Source organism: Nannobrachium achirus, assembly GCF_963921795.1.
Source record: "Nannobrachium achirus genome assembly, chromosome: 14".
NCBI classification, from domain to species: domain Eukaryota; kingdom Metazoa; phylum Chordata; class Actinopteri; order Myctophiformes; family Myctophidae; genus Nannobrachium; species Nannobrachium achirus.
The window spans coordinates 52688129-52706701 of NC_137821.1; the positions used below are offsets into that span (position 1 = coordinate 52688129).

Sequence of the window (18573 nt, forward strand, 5' to 3'; positions counted from 1 at the left end):
GTGAGCACACAACGCCTCGCTGTGCGAGGCGTTGTGTGCTTGTAGATCTGCTGTTTTCACTACTGTTGTGCAACTGCCTTGTATGATGAAGCAGGGCTTTACTTTGCGAAGAAACGTACAAATTTGAAACTTGGAGATACAAGGTTTCTTCCCGACAGTGACGATATTTACACCCGCGTATTATGTTGGTGTGCCCATGGATTCTTGGAACATGAAAAGTGTGCCCATGCAGAAAAAAGGTTGAGAAAACACTGTGTTATACAACGGTGTGCGTACCATGCGGGCTGTAACATTGGAGTGGGGATCGGGGAAGTCGGGTGAACTGGGTTGCACGAACACTGTTTTTGGAACTGACTATGAACTGAACTGGTTTCTGTGTTGTGTCTGTTATTTTGTGCTATTGAATGAACCCAAAGGGTGTGTATTATGAGAGTGATTTCACCCTACTAGATACACAGCCTTATGTAATGGTTTTGCCATAATTGAACATTTTGTCAGGTTAACTCCCTGGCTGGCACCACAAGACATTTTGATATTGGGCCTAAATTGTTACAATGTAAGAGCAACACACACTGTTTCAGTTTGAGATAATTTTAGAACCGCTTGTCTAAATTACTAGCTTTTTTTTTTTTTCGGAAGCGCAGAAATATCCTTAGTCATTACTGTTGTTTGGGGTATCGATGGTACGGGAGATGAATGTAGTTGCAGTTGCTTGCTGTAACTGAATCTTTATTTATTGCTAAAACTAGATTAGAATGCTGTAGTGTTTTCATACATAGTGTGTAGTGATTGACAGCTTAGTAAAACACACAGATGAACCCTTTGGTCACCATGGCAACACCCAGCGACCAGAATGGTAGGATTCAAGCTCTAGGTGGGATTAAGGTACCAATACTGCAACTTAAGCAGATGATACCTCATTTTGTACATGGAGGATGGGAACCGCCCGTAAGCAATAATGGAGTCCTAAATCACTTCCTTCTTCCTTCTCTGGATCTGTTGCTCTGATGCGATTACGTGTTCTGACCCTAACCAAGTGTTCCATTGACCTTGATCTTCTAGCGCCACCATGAGGTCAAAATAACGATGGACTGCTCGATTATGGCAAAAAATGAACACAATTACACCTCATCCGCACTGCACGCGTGTTTGAGGGTCGGGACATAGCCATTTACCTCTTTGGACGTCGCCGCCCAGCAGGATCATATTTGCCATGCTTTGCGTGGCGCTTAATGAAATTAACTCATAAATAGCACCGCTCGATTTGCGGAAACATTAAAAGCAGATTGGCTACTTTCACTTGAGACCATTATTTTCATATTCCTGACACCAGTAGTTCTGAGGTTATTAACATCCTTGTTGAATTGCTTCATTTCAGACCAGTGTGTGGAGTCCAGACTGCAGGTGAAGATGAACTCTCCAGACTCAGCCAGGGCCATTTCTATTAAACAGGAGGAACCTGAAGATCACCCACACTTCAGTAAGTTTAACCACTTGAACCCTAGTATCGCTATGCAGGGGGAACATTTATGAAGTAGTCCATCTACAAGCTCACATCACAACTTGTCAAACTCACAACTTGTCAAGTATTATTGCGACCGTAGGTCACAGTTTACTATGAAAACCATCACATCTTGTGTCACATCTTGTGTCACGTCTCCGTGTACTGCTCGGTTTGACACTGTCATCACTAAGATGTCAGGGGAATCACACTAACAGAATACCTTTTATGCCCTTATATGGAGATCCCTGATGTCATCAGTATTAAGTAGGGTTGGGACCCGGAACCGGTTCTTTCGGGTACCCGGTTCCGAAATTGAAGAGCTGGAGCCGGTTCAATCATATTTTTATGATCGGTTCCTATAACGGTTCCTGGAAATTTCTCATGAGCGTTCATTTGGCCCAGCCGTGTGCATTGCAAGCAACTTTGGTGACGTCTCGCTACATGTGTGAGTGAGGTGGATACGCCCACTCAGAGCAGACTCTATGCCTGCTGAACGAGGATCAGAATGCTAGAGTCCTTCGAGACAGACGGAGCTAACTTAGCGCAGCAGCAATTACTCACGATTGTGAGCACACAACGCCTCGCTGTGCGAGGCGTTGTGTGCTTGTAGATCTGCTGTGCTCACTACTGTTGTGCAACTGCCTTGTATGATGAAGCAGGGCTTTACTTTGCGAAGAAACATACAAATTTGAAACTTGGAGATACAAGGTTTCTTCCCGACAGTGACGATATTTACACCCGCGTATTATGTTGGTGTGCCCATGGATTCTTGGAACATGAAAAGTGTGCCCATGCTGAAAAAAGGTTGAGAAAACACTGTGTTATACAACGGTGTGCGTACCATGCGGGCTGTAACATTGGAGTGGGGATCGGGGAAGTCGGGTGAACTGGGTTGCACGAACACTGTTTTTGGAACTGACTATGAACTGAACTGGTTTCTGTGTTGTGTCTGTTATTTTGTGCTATTGAATGAACCCAAAGGGTGTGTATTATGAGAGCTATTTCACTCTACTAGATATACAGCCTTATGTAATGTTTTTGCCATAATTGGCAGGTTAACTCCCTGGCTGGCACCCCAAGACATTTTGATATTTGGCCTAAATCGTTACAATGTAAGAGCAACACACACTGTTTCAGTTCGACATCATTTTAGAACCGCCGGTCTAAATTACTAGCTTTCTTTTTTCTTTTTTTTTTGCGGAAGCGCAGAAATAACCTTCGTCATTAGTGTTGTTCAGGGTATCGATGGTACGGGAGATGAATGTCGTTGCAGTTGCTTGCAGTTACTGAATCTTTATTTGCTGCTAGATTAAAACTAGATTTGAATGCTGTAGTGTTTTCATACATAGTGTGTAGTGATTGACAGCTTAGTAAAACACACAGATGAACCCTTTGGTCACCATGGCAACACCCAGCGACCAGAATGGTAGTATTCAAGCTCTAGGTGGGATTAAGGTGCCAATACTGCAACTTAAGCAGATGATACCTCATTTTGTACATGGAGGATGGGAATGTTTATTTACTGTTAACTATTTTACTGCTACAGATGTTCCCTTTCGCCCCAATTCTGAACGCTGCTCAATTTCAATACGAACGCTCGTTCTTTTACCTTGTTTGATGTCCGTAAGCTGATGAGGGGTCGCACTGCCGTGTACAGTACAAACATCTCCCGTAACGCTGCTCTCAAAAATCCACCGCCCGTAAGCAATAATGGAGTCCCAAATCAATTCCTTGTTATTTTCTCTGGATCTGTTGCTCTGATGCCATTACGTGTTCTGAGGCGGCTCAATTCACATTAATTCTTGCATAAGGCTGCCCTCTGCTGCCAGTATGGCCAAAGTACATAATTATGTAATAACATTACATAATTAACATTTTTCTATAACATCGCAAAGGTAAGCTGCTTTTTGCTGGCACCAGACCCAATAAATAAATAACATCTGGCAGTAAAACTGTTAAGGAATCCAGTATTAGCTATCACATGGTTTTTTCTTCTCCTAGACATCCTGCACATGGCTGTGTGTAAAAAGGAGGTTTCTCTTGAACGGAAGAGGAGCCCCAGTCTGCTCCAGGAGGAACCAGAGCTTCCACACATTAAAGAAGAACAGGAGAAACCAGAGACTCCACACATTAAGGAGGAACAGGAGGAACCAGAGCCTCCACACATTAAAGAGGAACGGGAGGAACCAGAGCCTCCACACATTAAAGAGGAACAGGAGGAACCAGAGCCTCCACACATTAAAGAGGAACAGGAGGAACCAGAGCCTCCACACATTAAAGAGGAACAGGAGGAACCAGAGCCTCCACACATTAAGGAGGAACAGGAGGAACCAGAGCCTCCACACATTAAAGAGGAACAGGAGGAACCAGAGCCTCCACACATTAAGGAGGAACCAGAGCCTCCACACATTAAAGAGGAACAGGAGGAACCAGAGCTTCCACACATTAAAGAGGAACAGGAGGAGCCACTTCAAAGACCAGAGGAGCCTGGTGGGTCAGCGTCGACATTACCAGCAGTGAAAAGTGAACACAGTAAAAACTAATTAACTGATAAAATTCACCAGTGGGTCTGCTCAGCTTATGTAGTATCAGCATCACCAAGAGAGGGTGAAGAAATATTACATACAATACTGTCTAAAACATGGGTAGCCTACTTATATGTATATTAAACCAACACACAAGACAATAATACAATGCAAACATTGTACATTAAATATTGTGACTCATTTAGCTCTTACAGTAAATGAATAGGGAAGCTGTAATTCCTCCTCATTTTATACTCACCAGTTTTAACCTGCCTTTCCCCTTCTCTCCTCTCCTCTCTCTCTCTCTATCTATCTCTCTCTCTCTCTCTCTCTCTCTCTATCTCTCAGGAGACACTGAAGAAAAACCTTTTCGCTGTGAACATTGTGACAAGAGTTTTAGTTATTCATCTGACCTGAATTTACACCATTATGTCGTCACTGGAGAAAAACCTTTCCACTGTAAACATTGTGACAAGAGTTTCATTCTGTCATCTCACCTGAAGAGCCACCAGCAGGTCCACAAAGGAGAAAAACCTTTTCACTGTAAACATTGTGACAAGCGTTTTAGTCACTCATATAAACTGAATTACCACCAGCGTGTCCACAGTGGAGAAAAACCTTTTCACTGTAACCATTGTGACAAGAGTTTTAGTCACTCATATGCCCTGAATTACCACCAGCGTGTCCACAGTGGAGAAAAACCTTTTCACTGTAACCATTGTGATAAGAGATTTCGTTACTCGTCTAACCTGAATAGACACCAGCGTGTCCACACTAGGAACATCTTTTCACTGTGAACATTGTGACAAGAGTTTTAGTCATTCATCTTACCTGAATAGACACCAGCGTGTCCACGCTCCTAGAAAAGGTTATATATTGTGGTAGAGCATTTGACTGCAGAGATATATTGATGATATTTTAACTCTCTTCCTGCGGGTCGACTCCGAGATCGACATTCTAAGTAGGAGACTCTCTGCGGATCGACTATGGATCGACTTTTATATAAAAAGCATTTTTTTTGCATTTTTAAAAAATATTTTCGGCGGAAGAAAGGGTCTTACCTGACTGATGGCATTGTAACGAGTGACCGTGGAAGCTAAGGATAAGTTCATAACGTCACCGGTTTTTCAGGGGGTGAAATTGCCTCTCCTAGCCGTTATTTTCAATACACACTACTATCCATAACGCCGCGTCATTCCGTCGGATTTTGACCCGGTTTTTAGTGTCTGTGGCGTGGATACATGTCCCAGCTGATGGGCCATCATAATAATTACACCATCAAGCGCGCGTGGCACACAGGGTCCCACGCTAGTCCACGCTAATGGTTAGCTCCAGGCCAATGTAAATGGCGCAGCAGATCACGTGATCACTCAAACCTTGAAAAGCATAGATATATGTTGAAAAGCTCATCGTTGGCGCTCTCTGGTGGTATATTAAATCCAACACAGCCTCTAGCCATTCAAAGCCCCCTTTTAATCCTGTAATGTTGAACTGAAAATTAATGATATTCCTGGCAGTATTAGCGCACATCCATATTTTGGGTTCGCAGGGAATGGTATTTACTGGTTAAGAAAATGAGTTGTTAGAATTCAGGGATTACATTAATGGTACACATCCCACGTTAACATTTACTATGGTACACAGTGGAGACCATATTGACTTTTTAGATTTCAGTAAGGACATCTTAACACCACCATTTACCGCAAACCCACAGATAGTGTGCTACACGCACAGAGCTATCATCCAAACGCTTAGTGGAAAATATTCCATATGGACAATGTTTGTGCATTTGTAGTGGATTTTAAGGTAAAAGCACATGAAATGCATGACAAGTGATGCAGACAGAGTGGTCATATAATGTTTCCATCAAACATGTAGCAGAAAATAAAACAAGAGATGTGCAAAGAGAAACCCTTTTGGAGCCAGCTAAAAAATAAGTCACCTTTGTTACAGAATTTAATACCTCAGCCCATGAAATTAAGATAACCATCCAGAAACATTGGAATATACTAAAATGTGATCCTAATCTAAAACATCTATAGCTTTTGTTTAAAAAGAGGTAGAAACATGTGGGACTTTGTTGTTACATCCATGTATAAAGCCACTGAAGACTAAGCTCCAAACCTCACAAAACAAACTGATTTGGCTACTTCTCGACCTGGGGCCCATGACCCATGTTTCTCCCACACATTTTATTAGCCTAAGTTGGCTCAGCATTGAAGACCGGGTTAAACAACTAAAAATGGGATTGACTTTCAAAAAAAGTCAATGCAAATCTGCCCTCCAACATCTCCAAAAGGCTAGCGACACCCACGGCCACAACACCAGAGGGAGCGCACACATTGATCTGATAACACAAACCCATAAGACATAAAGGGTAAATTCTCCTTCTACAACACTGCCACCCAGGTGTGGAATTCCTTGACTACCTCCCTTAATCACTGGTATCCTTCAAAACTGCCCTGAAAACTCACCTTTCAGGAGGCCAGAAGGAGGTAGTTATCACTTCTCCCATACAGCCCCACCCCCTTGTTTCCTCTATCCTGTACATATAGTGTTTTTATAACTGCGATATTATTGAATGTTTTCTTTGCTTGCTATTTGTTATGTCCAAGAATTAAATACCAAGGACTTCCAATGTATAAAAGACCGTAAAAGGACTTATTTGGGATGTTGCTTTTAGGCAGGGTGTTACTGTTCTTCTACTGTACTACATTTCTTGTATTGACTACTTGTATTGTTCTCCATTTTGTCTAATAAAATAATCAGTTGATCAATCCAAAAATGTGAGGAGTTATGCGGCAACCACTCTTGTGGTAGACTGTAGACGCACACATTGCTCCAACACCAGTGAAGGTATCACCCACAGACCGGGCAGGTAGGTATATCAAATAAAGGGGTTTATTAACTGCAACAAAACTCATGTGGTTTATATGTTGTAGTGTTCTTGTAGTATGGTATTGGACAAACCAAACACAATCTAAAAATATTTGTAACCATTATAAAGAAATGGCATGGATCAGCTGCCGACCAACCCTCACGTTCATGGGCATTGAGAAGGTCAACCTGCCACCTAGAGGCGGTGACATGGTAAAACTACTATTGCAGAGAGAGGCATTTTGGATTTATACCTTAAAAACCATGGAACTTAATGGTTTAAATGAGAGTTTAGACCTCAGTCATTTCCTATAATTTAATTTAAATCTTAAGTTATCACCTCACTGCCCTATTTAGACCTATATATTTTCTATACACTGATAAATCATTAATTTTTTCTATGCAAACAAGCGTGCACTGTATTTAAGTCCTTTTTTTTGACTGGTATACCTGTTCCTCTCCAGTCCACGCTTACCTCTATTGAAACCCACTCCGATTGTGCCCATGCACCTTGTCATTTGTTTTAAACGTTGTATTATGTAAATATATAGCGGTTTTCTGGTACCACTGTTGGTGGGTTGATGAGATCTTTATCTTTATTACCAAGAAAAAAAGAAAAAAAAAACTGTTGGTTAAAATAATATTGAACCAATTACAATGGATGGTACTAGTAAAAAGTGATTGGTCCAAAACCTCCTAACTCCACACTTTCTGCCAAACCAGCTAACTCCTCCAGATTATTCTTTCATAAATATGTGCTATTGAACACCCTTTACATCTGTGCGTTGGTCAAACTAATATTGAACCAATGAAAAGTAGTAAAAAGCCCTTGGTGTCAAACACTCCTAACTCCACTTGAGATCATTTTCACGAAAATGAACATTTTGGAGTTAGGAGGTTTCGGCCCGACAGCAGAGATATCTAATATTAACAAACTGAAATAACAGGGTATGGTAAGTTAAAGCACAAAAAACATTCATTGGGCTAAAAACTGTCCCACAAGACTATGGTTTAGTGATGAGTCATCACTTTTCACACTGTTGTGGGGGGGCGTTTTAGCCCCACGGATGTTTTTCATGCAAAACAGATGCTTGCAATGGATTCAGCATCATGAAAACCCCCTAGTTGGACCCCTCTTATGCTAATTAAAGCAGATTCATTTTTAGCTTTTTTTTCCTGTAATGTAAAGTTAATGGGACAACAACTCTAGCGGCTGATAACACCAATTTAGCTGGGTCTAAGAAAGGGTTATACCAAAATATAATCTACTGATATAGAGCTTTTATAAAATGCATGATAACCTTTGCCACCTTTTTGATACCGACATCTCGTCTGGCCCATGGACTAATTTAGATTGTGTCAAATGTCATGTCTCCCATACACAGAGGATCATTTTGATCACAATACTGACCAATAGAAACATTTACGACTGTGTTGATTTTGACAGCAAATTTGGCTTTAGTTTTAGTCATTAGTCTTTTGAATAAAAGGACTAAATATCAGTTGACTAAATCTACAGTTAATTTAGTCAGCTAAAATGTATTTTTGCGAGCCTTGATGGGATCGTAATGGCTGATTTTATACTTTTAGTCAAGCTTGTAGATCTGCTCGTTTCAGAGTGCAACACCCAAGCGCAGTCTTTTTGTTTTACTGGATCTCTTCTCCACTATTCCCTCCCTAACATTTCAGTCTATTTTTTTTTGGTTGACAACATTGTCAATGAATTTAGTCTTAGTTTTAGTCACTGTAGCTTAATTTTTATTACTTTTTTTTTTTGAGTGAAAAATGTCGAACATTTTCATCATAGTTGTAGTGGACGAAATCAACACTAGTTTACAAGTCCCCCAATAACAGTATATTAATGTGATTATGAACAGCTAACCTACAATATGAATTGATTGATTGTTATGAAAAGCTTACCTAAGATGTCCATCTTTGTGCAGCAGTGTGATATCATTGGGTTTCTCAGTCTGTCTCAAAAGCAAAGTGAGGAAATCGTCTGCAGTATCTGTAACCACTCTGACAGATCAATATGTCATTCCCCCAATTTTCACAACCTTAACTTCATGTATCACTTGCCCCGATTTGGCGCTACTTCACACTCCCTTTTCTGCATCAGACTCTGATTTTCCTTCTTTACACACTGATGTAAATTACACATCACCTTGTTGTCTAAAACTACACACAATGTTCACTGTTCAGTTGTGCAACTGAACATTGAGACAGGAACAGGAGGCAGAGATGGGCACAAAATACAAAAAGATATTTGAAATACAAATATAGTATCCTGTTCAATATCAGTCCAAGTATTAAAAAAATATATTTTTTCTCAATAATAAAATTTCTCTTTTTTGTATTTTGTGCCCATCTAAAGAAATGTGTGTTAAGAACTGAAATACTGCGCTAAAAGAATCGCGTAGGCCTACTCTCAAAGTCAACAAAACCTACTGTAATCGATCATGGTACTATTCGGCTATTCATGTTTTCTTATGTATTTTGTAACTTTTAACCACACAAACCCTTTGAGTAAATCAAAGAAGCCAGAAGCCACAGAACTCGTAGCCCTGATGCAAAAAAAAAATAATAATAAATAATAATAATAATAATATGGGTTTATGAAGCCAGGACACTTTGCATCCCCAAGGCATGTATTGTTGCAAAAGGCAAAAACAAATGGCCACACTTATATTGCTCTGTTACATCTTTTCCCTTACATTTTTATCCAACGATTTTTGTTTATATTTTTTCACCCAGTGTCTAATGTAGGCTAATCCTGGGTGCTACTCTAACTCTGCCAAACTGGGGAGACAACGGACTGACCTCATGCTTCCTTCTATGCATGAGGAGTCCAAGTTGCTTCTTTTCACCTCACAGTGGAGATTTCCCTGGTTTGGACGTAGCGCGTGGAAGGAACATGTTACTCCAACCAGTTCCTTTCCCCTCCATCAGGCGCCCCGGCTGGCCTGGGGGAGGCATTATTGAGACCAGGACTTCTGCATGTTTTTGTGAGGGTATCAACCCTAGGAAACACGGGGAGAACATGCAAACTCCACACAGAAAGGCCCTATCGCCAACCCCACCTAGGGTGTGGGCGCTGATGACGAGGAGGGAGGAACACACGCCCACAGCATCCCCCGGCAGGACTGGAACCCAGGACCTTCTAGCTGTGAGGCGAAGCGCTAACCACTGCACCACCGTGCCCCCTATGGTCTTAATATTGATGACATCAGGGATCTCCATACATGGGCATAAAAGGGACAAGGACGGAACTAATTTGCAAAATCATTCTGATGTCATAACAGGTCAGCTATATCCTTCTGCTGAGCTGGGATGAGGTAACCTCGCCTCACCAGGCTTTCCCTGGTGTTCGTTTACAACGGGCTGTTGATCCGTTCTAGGCGGAAACCACAAGCAGAATAAGCGGCGTTGCTTTGTTTTGTTTCCCCCCGTTTGTTTCCCCAATCCCCAAATTAAAGTGCTCGAGTAGCCTATTGTAGTCTTGCCAGTTGCTACGAGTTGGACTAAAAGATGCATAGGCCTATAGCAAACACATTTTCCAAAAGCAAAACTACGCCACATCAAGGGGTTTATTTAGGTAGACCCTAAAGGTATATCCTTGTGTTAAAACTGATTCCGGCCAAAGTGTAATCCATGTAGGACTACAACATGATGTAAAGTGGTTTCCGCTCCCAACTGGATCAAACCCCGAAAAGTGAAGGGACCCTAGGCTAGGGATGAGGTGTCATTGTAATGAAGAGTGACAGATGGACAGACAGACAGAGTTTTAGTGAGCCAATAGCTGCCCACAAACACCCAGACTCGCACACAGCAACGATGGGATGCAGCAGCACTAGGAGCAGAGTGGGAATTGACAGAAGAATCACCGTCATTTCTCTATTAAATCGCCATGTCTTTCATATTTACCCCCCGACCTTAAAATAAGGGACAAAGCGCGTTCCTTATCAGTTCAATACGGGACACGTCTTTTAGTTTCCAAAAGCCGGACGATCCCGTATTTTACGGGACGGTTGGTAACCCTAAGACAGACAGACAGACAGACAGACAGACAGACAGACAGACATCAGACATGAGCTGGAGGTTTTCATATATATATATAGATATATATATGTATATGTAGGCTATATGTATATGTATATATATATATATATATATACACGCACGCACGCACGCACGCACACACACACACACACACACACACACACACACACAGTGAGTAAACAAGCCCCATGCTTTAGACCTTGTAGTCCCTATTTTCCCTATGCAAACTGCAAATAAAATATTCAATCAATCAATCAATCAATCAATCAATAGGGCCTACCAGATATTTTGGTACTTCTGGGGGGAACTGAATAGGTGTAGGCCTACTACCGAGTTTCAACCCGGACAAGATAGAGGGAAGGACGGGGACCGTTTCCGTCCCTCTCTCTCGTCCGGGTTAAAGTTAACTAAGTTCTCTTCATAGCAAACACTCAGGACGGCGTGTTTGGCCAAAACCTCCTCTTAGTTCCCAATTCACGCGTCTGCGTCACAGTGAGTGAATCCATTAATGTCTTCTTTCTCTATGTAAACTAGTAAGACTGTGTTAGTTAGTCTCTTCCAACAACAAATGAGCATTAGCATCATCATTAGCACGAGCCTCAACAACCACAGTCAACCAGCCAGCATACAAATACAATGCAATGTGACTTGACAGGACAGGCTGGCTCGCAATTTATTTTACACACCAAGTTCAAAGAAGCTACTAAAGCAGTGGAGACTGGAATCCTTACTTTAGAGGCGTTAAAGTTGTACCAGGATTAGCCCTGAATACAGGACGGTCATATACATATGACCGTCCTGTATTCAGGGCTATACCAGGATAATTCTTGGAGAAGGTATGGGGAACGTGCGTATGACGTTTTGTAGGCCGATTTGGAGTTATCGGCCTACAAAACCAGCGCCATTGCCGAGGGGGACCAGTAAAAAAAAAAAAAAAAAAATTGAAGCAACAGTACTGAGAGATCAGATGTTGAAACATTTTCCAGTGACTACATATAAAATAGCCTACAATAAAAAAAAAAGTGTCCCCATTATGCAAGTAAACAACATTCGATTGTGATTTAATAAATAGGCTTAGGCCTAAAGAGATTATATTTTAATCGGCAATGCAACACAGGTCCCGTCTTACAATACAAAGTGAAGCTCACTCGACCATTTCTCTCTTTCTCTCTCTAAACGGAAAATGACTTACCTCTGTAGATAGAAAATAGCCTAAAAGCATTCCTTTCTCCCTGGCTTTTGTTTCAATGTTAATATTATAGATTCCTAGGCAACCAACCAGCAGCATTGACAATAATAAGTCTACATTTATGATAAAGTTTACACCGCTCTGACTTCTGACAGTGCCTGTCAATCAGTTCACACAGCTGCAGACAGTATGTTAGATTGAGTAGACCTCACCACATGAAAGGCAGAGGCACGCATGGACTTTTAATAGCCTAATAATAAGCTAAATGCTCGGGTCTCTCTGAACCTCGGAAATAACGGATTTCAGGACAATGTCATGGGTCTCGAAAAAAAAAAGGAATCAGAACGGGACGGAAATGGACAAGACCATTACGGGGCCACTCGGGTTTGGTTTTGTAATTTGGCATAACACATATATTTCTATTTAATATATTATAGGCTTGAGCATGTCTCTCTCTCTCTCTCTCTCTCTCTCTCTCTCTCTCTCTCTCTCTCTCTCTTCTGTTGGATAATTAGAGAAAGCGCACCTCTCTCTCTCAATACAAAGTGATCCTTGCTTGACCACAATGTTCTCTCTCAGATGATCTGCGTAAAGTGGCAGAGTTGACTGAAGTGTCTAGGCTATACATATTACACGGGAGGTTGAGGCCAGTAAATCTGTCATAAAAATATATCTATTGAATATATTATAGGATATAGCCTACAATGAGATTGAGCAAACGGTTTTGTTTAAAGAGAAAATATATCTGACATGGCTGAACAAGGGACAGACCCATGATGTTTACCAGGATAAGAAATAACACTAGAAAAGTTGTTATTTTGAGAGAGAAATGTCCCGCACACTTTGATATGGTTTATTTTGATGATAACTGTTGTAGCCTACAACAATCTATCTCAATACATACAGTAATAGGATCGTCATGGAGGTTGTGTAAACGTTGTAGTGCACTTATTATTATTATTATAAGTGACGTCCCTCGAGGATGGCGACGGGAAATACGTCATCTGGAGCGAAACTCCGCCTTACACTCACTTTCTATAGGGGCTTTTAAGCCATGACATCATTTTGTAGGCAGAGGAGAATCTGCCCCCAGAGCATTTTCTGTCCCTCGCTATTTCAAAAAACAACGACTAAAAAATAACGACTAAAGTATCATTCTAACACTTTCCTTTCAATAACAAAGAGAAGAAAAATGTGTAAATAGTAAAAATAGTAAAAAGATTCACGGAAACTGGGGGCAGAAATTCTCCTCTGCCTACAAAATGATGTCATACTTAACAGCCCTTGTTCTCGTGTAGGTGTCCCAGAGACCAGTGTGGTCGAAACTATTTAATGTTAAGGGCTGTATGGAAAGCTTGGAGTAGCCTATCCTCTTTCTATCTGCAAAGTGTTTGTTTCATAAAAACCCACCGTAGACATGTTATGAGAACTTTCTATCAAGAAATTCAGTTCAGGTGATTATTTTTTCTAAGTGCTGGAGTTTGGAAGCAGTCGTGGGAAGTCACAGACTCACAGCGGTCCTGTGTACCAGTTGGTTTTAAAATTTAAATGTCATAGCCTAATACAGGAGGCAGCGGGACATGGCGTTATAGAAGACGAGCGCTTCCGAAGTTCAACACTTAGGAAAAAAAAAAACATGTCTGCTCGGATTTATTGTTATTGTCAGATACAACTCATAGCATGTCTACGTTGGGTTTTTATTAGCTCCTTTCGGAACCCCTCACTCCACTGCTATGCAGCTCCGAGATCTGCGTAGCAGTGGAGTGAGGGGTTCCGAAAGGAGCTAGGTTTTTATGAAACAAACACTTTGCAGATAGAAAGACGATACTCCAAGCTTTCCATATTACAGCCCCAATATTGGTGAGTTTGATGTTGTTTAATACAATCAGATTGCAAAAAAATGTTTTGATGGATTGGCTGCCATTGGAAGGTATTGCAACCCTAGATTAAAAATAAATAAATACAAATAAAATTCTAGCATTACATTTACCAAACACTTTTAATCCAGAGTGATAATAACATTATATTATATTTCCCACATAAAGACAAAATGAAAAACGTATTGTGGTGAAAAAGGACCATAAAGGTTATGAATTATAACAGTTAAAACCTAAATCTTGTCTTTCTGCAGCAATGTTTACAGTTTAGAGTTTAGGCATTTAGCGGACGCTTTTAATCCAAGGCGACAATAAGCAGGTAATACACATCACTATAATAAGCATGATAATATATCAGGTAGAACACTAGCAGATTTAGGTAAAACCTAAAAATGCTATCTAGCTTCATGTATGGTCATTGAGGGAAGGGGGAGTGTAACAGTAGTGCTAATGTGTTTATGAAGGCAATTTTTATTCTATTAATAAAAAAGAAAAAATTAAATGGTCTTTCCTCTGGCGCCATCTGATTAACCCTAACCAAGTGTTCCATTGACCTTGATCTTCTAGCGCCACCATGAGGTCAAAATAACGATGGACTGCTGTTCATTTCAGACCAGTGTGTGGAGTCCAGACTGCAGGTGAAGATGAACTCTCCAGACTCAGCCAGGGCCATTTCTATTAAACAGGAGGAACCTGAAGATCACCCACTTTTCAGTAAGTTTAACCACTTGAACCCTAGCATCGCTATGCAGGGGAACATTTATGAAGTAGTCCATCTACAAGCTCACATCACAACTTGTCAAACTCACAACTTGTCAAGTATTATTGCGACCGTAGGTCACAGTTTACTATGAAAACCATCACATCTTGTGTCACATCTTGTGTCATGTCTCCGTGTACTGCTCGGTTTGACACTGTCATCACTAAGATGTCAGGGGAATCACACTAACAGAATACCTTTTATGCCCTTATATCATGGAGATCCCTGATGTCATCAGTATTAAGTAGTGTTACTTGGGACCCGGAACCGGTTCTTTCGGGTACCCGGTTCCGAAATTGAAGAACTGGAGCCGTCATATTTTTATGATCGGTTCCTATAACGGTTCCTGGAAATTTCTCATGAGCGTTCATTTGGCCCAGCCGTGTGCATTGCAAGCAACTTTGGTGACGTCTCGCTACATGTGTGAGTGAGGTGGATACGCCCACTCAGAGCAGACTCTAGAGCCGCTTTCCAATCCGAGGGGTTTGCACTTTGAAGTGTGCATTTGAAGGGCTATGACGTCACTGGGCCGCGCCAAATAGCAATCTACAAGCTCACAATGCGTTGCGTTGCGACGCATTGTGAGCTTGTAGATCTGTGACCAGTGACGTCATAGCCCTTGAAATGCGCACTTCAAAGTGTGAATCCCTTGGATTGGACAGCGGCTAAAGCCTGCTGAACGAGGATCAGAATGCTAGTCCTTCGAGACAGACGGAGCTAACTTAGCGCAGCAGCAATTACTCACGATTGTGAGCACACAACGCCTCGCTGTGCGAGGCGTTGTGTGCTTGTAGATCTGCTGTTTTCACTACTGTTGTGCAACTGCCTTGTATGATGAAGCAGGGCTTCGAAGAAACGTACAAATTTAAAACTTGGAGATACAAGGTTTCTTCCCGACAGTGACGATATTTACACCCGCGTATTATGTTGGTGTGCCCATGGATTCTTGGAACATGAAAAGTGTGCCCATGCAGAAAAAAGGTTGAGAAAACACTGTGTTATACAACGGTGTGCGTACCATGCGGGCTGTAACATTGGAGTGGGGATCGGGGAAGTCGGGTGAACTGGGTTGCACGAACACTGTTTTTGGAACTGATTATAAACTGAACTGGTTTCTGTGTTGTGTCTGTTATTTTGTGCTATTGAATGAACCCAAAGGGTGTGTATTATGAGAGTGATTTCACTCTACTAGATACACAGCCTTATGTAATGGTTTTGCCATAATTGAACATTTTGTCAGGTTAACTCCCTGGCTGGCACCACAAGACATTTTGATATTTGGCCTAAATTGTTACAATGTAAGAGCAACACACACTGTTTCAGTTCGACATCATTTTAGAACCGCTGGTCTAAATTACTAGCTTTTTTTTTTTTTATATATTTTTTTCGGAAGAGCAGAAATATCCTTAGTCATTACTGTTGTTTTGGGTATCGATGGTACGGGAGATGAATGTAGTTGCAGTTGCTTGCTGTAACTGAATCTTTATTTATTGCTAAAACTAGATTAGAATGCTGTAGTGTTTTCATACATAGTGTGTAGTGATTGACAGCTTAGTAAAACACACAGATGAACCCTTTGGTCACCATGGCAACACCCAGCGACCAGAATGGTAGGATTCAAGCTCTAGGTGGGATTAAGGTACCAATACTGCAACTTAAGCAGATGATACCTCATTTTGTACATGGAGGATGGGAACCGCCCGTAAGCAATAATGGAGTCCTAAATCACTTCCTTCTTCCTTCTCTGGATCTGTTGCTCTGATGCGATTACGTGTTCTGACCCTAACCAAGTGTTCCATTGACCTTGATCTTCTAGCGCCACCATGAGGTCAAAATAACGATGGACTGCTCGATTATGGCAAAAAATGAACACAATTACATCTCATCCGCACTGCACGCGTGTTTGAGGGTCGGGACATAGCCATTTACCTCTTTGGACGTCGCCGCCCAGCAGGATCATATTTGCCATGCTTTGCGTGGCGCTTAATGAAATTAACTCATAAATAGCACCGCTCGATTTGCGGAAACATTAAAAGCAGATTGGCTACTTTCACTTGAGACCATTATTTTCATATTCCTGACACCAGTAGTTCTGAGGTTATTAACATCCTTGTTGAATTGCTTCATTTCAGACCAGTGTGTGGAGTCCAGACTGCAGGTGAAGATGAACTCTCCAGACTCAGCCAGGGCCATTTCTATTAAACAGGAGGAACCTGAAGATCACCCACACTTCAGTAAGTTTAACCACTTGAACCCTAGCATCACTATGCAGGGGAACATTTGCATAAAGTAGTCCATCTACAAGCTCACATCACAACTTGTCAAACTCACAACTTGTCAAGTATTATTGCGACCGTAGGTCACAGTTTACTATGAAAACCATCACATCTTGTGTCACATCTTGTGTCACGTCTCTGTGTACTGCTCGGTTTGACACTGTCATCACTAAGATGTCAGGGGAATCACACTAACAGAATACATTTTATGCCCTTATATGGAGATCCCTGATGTCATCAGTATTAAGTAGTGTTACTTGGGACCCGGAACCGGTTATTTCGGGTACCCGGTTCCGAAATTGAAGAACTGGAGCCGGTTCCATCATATTTTTATGATCGGTTCCTATAACGGTTCCTGGAAATTTCTCATGAGCGTTCATTTGGCCCAGCCGTGTGCATTGCAAGCAACTTTGGTGACGTCTCGCTACATGTGTGAGTGAGGTGGATACGCCCACTCAGAGCAGACTCTAGAGCCGCTTTCCAATCCGAGGGGTTTGCACTTTGAAGTGCGCATTTGAAGGGCTATGACGTCACTGGGCCGCGCCAAATAGCAATCTACAAGCTCACAATGCGTTGCGTTGCGACGCATTGTGAGCTTGTAGATCTGTGACCAGTGACGTCATAGCCCTTGAAATGCGCACTTCAAAGTGTGAATCCCTTGGATTGGAAAGCGGCTAAAGCCTGCTGAACGAGGATCAGAATGCTAGTCCTTCGAGACAGACGGAGCTAACTTAGCGCAGCAGCAATTACTCACGATTGTGAGCACACAACGCCTCGCTGTGCGAGGCGATGTGTGCTTGTAGATCTGCTGTTTTCACTACTGTTGTGCAACTGCCTTGTATGATGAAGCAGGGCTTTACTTTGCGAAGAAACGTACAAATTTGAAACTTGGAGATACAAGGTTTCTTCCCGACAGTGACGATATGTACACCCGCATATTATGTTGGTGTGCCCATGGATTCTTGGAACATGAAAAGTGTGCCCATGCAGAAAAAAGGTTGAGAAAACACTGTGTTATACAACGGTGTGCGTACCATGCGGGCTGTAACATTGGAGTGGGGATCGGGGAAGTCGGGTGAACTGGGTTGCACGAACACTGTTTTTGGAACTGACTATGAACTGAACTGGTTTCTGTGTTGTGTCTGTTATTTTGTGCTATTGAATGAACCCAAAGGGTGTGTATTATGAGAGTGATTTCACTCTACTAGATACACAGCCTTATGTAATGGTTTTGCCATAATTGAACATTTTGTCAGGTTAACTCCCTGGCTGGCACCACAAGACATTATGATATTTGGCCTAAATTGTTACAATGTAAGAGCAACACACACTGTTTCAGTTCGACATAATTTTAGAACCGCTGGTCTAAATTACTAGCTTTTTTTTTTTTATATATATTTTTTTCGGAAGCGCAGAAATATCCTTAGTCATTACTGTTGTTTTGGGTATCGATGGTACGGGAGATGAATGTAGTTGCAGTTGCTTGCTGTAACTGAATCTTTATTT

At 41.6% G+C, this 18573-nt stretch overlaps 1 protein-coding gene across 1 annotated transcript in view; it reads left to right on the forward strand.

Annotated features, from left to right (window-relative positions):
* Nucleotides 1–831: 831 nt before the first annotated feature.
* Nucleotides 832–18573, forward strand: part of LOC308298134 (uncharacterized protein) — a gene marked incomplete at both ends in the record, with an annotated part of 29499 nt that continues 11757 nt past the window's right edge. Inside the window, 3 exons of the mRNA XM_080741691.1 lie at nt 832–856; nt 1379–1480; nt 3506–3839. Of these exons, the coding sequence (XP_080597817.1) occupies nt 832–856; nt 1379–1480; nt 3506–3839 (461 nt within the window). The remainder of the gene's footprint in view (nt 857–1378; nt 1481–3505; nt 3840–18573) is intronic.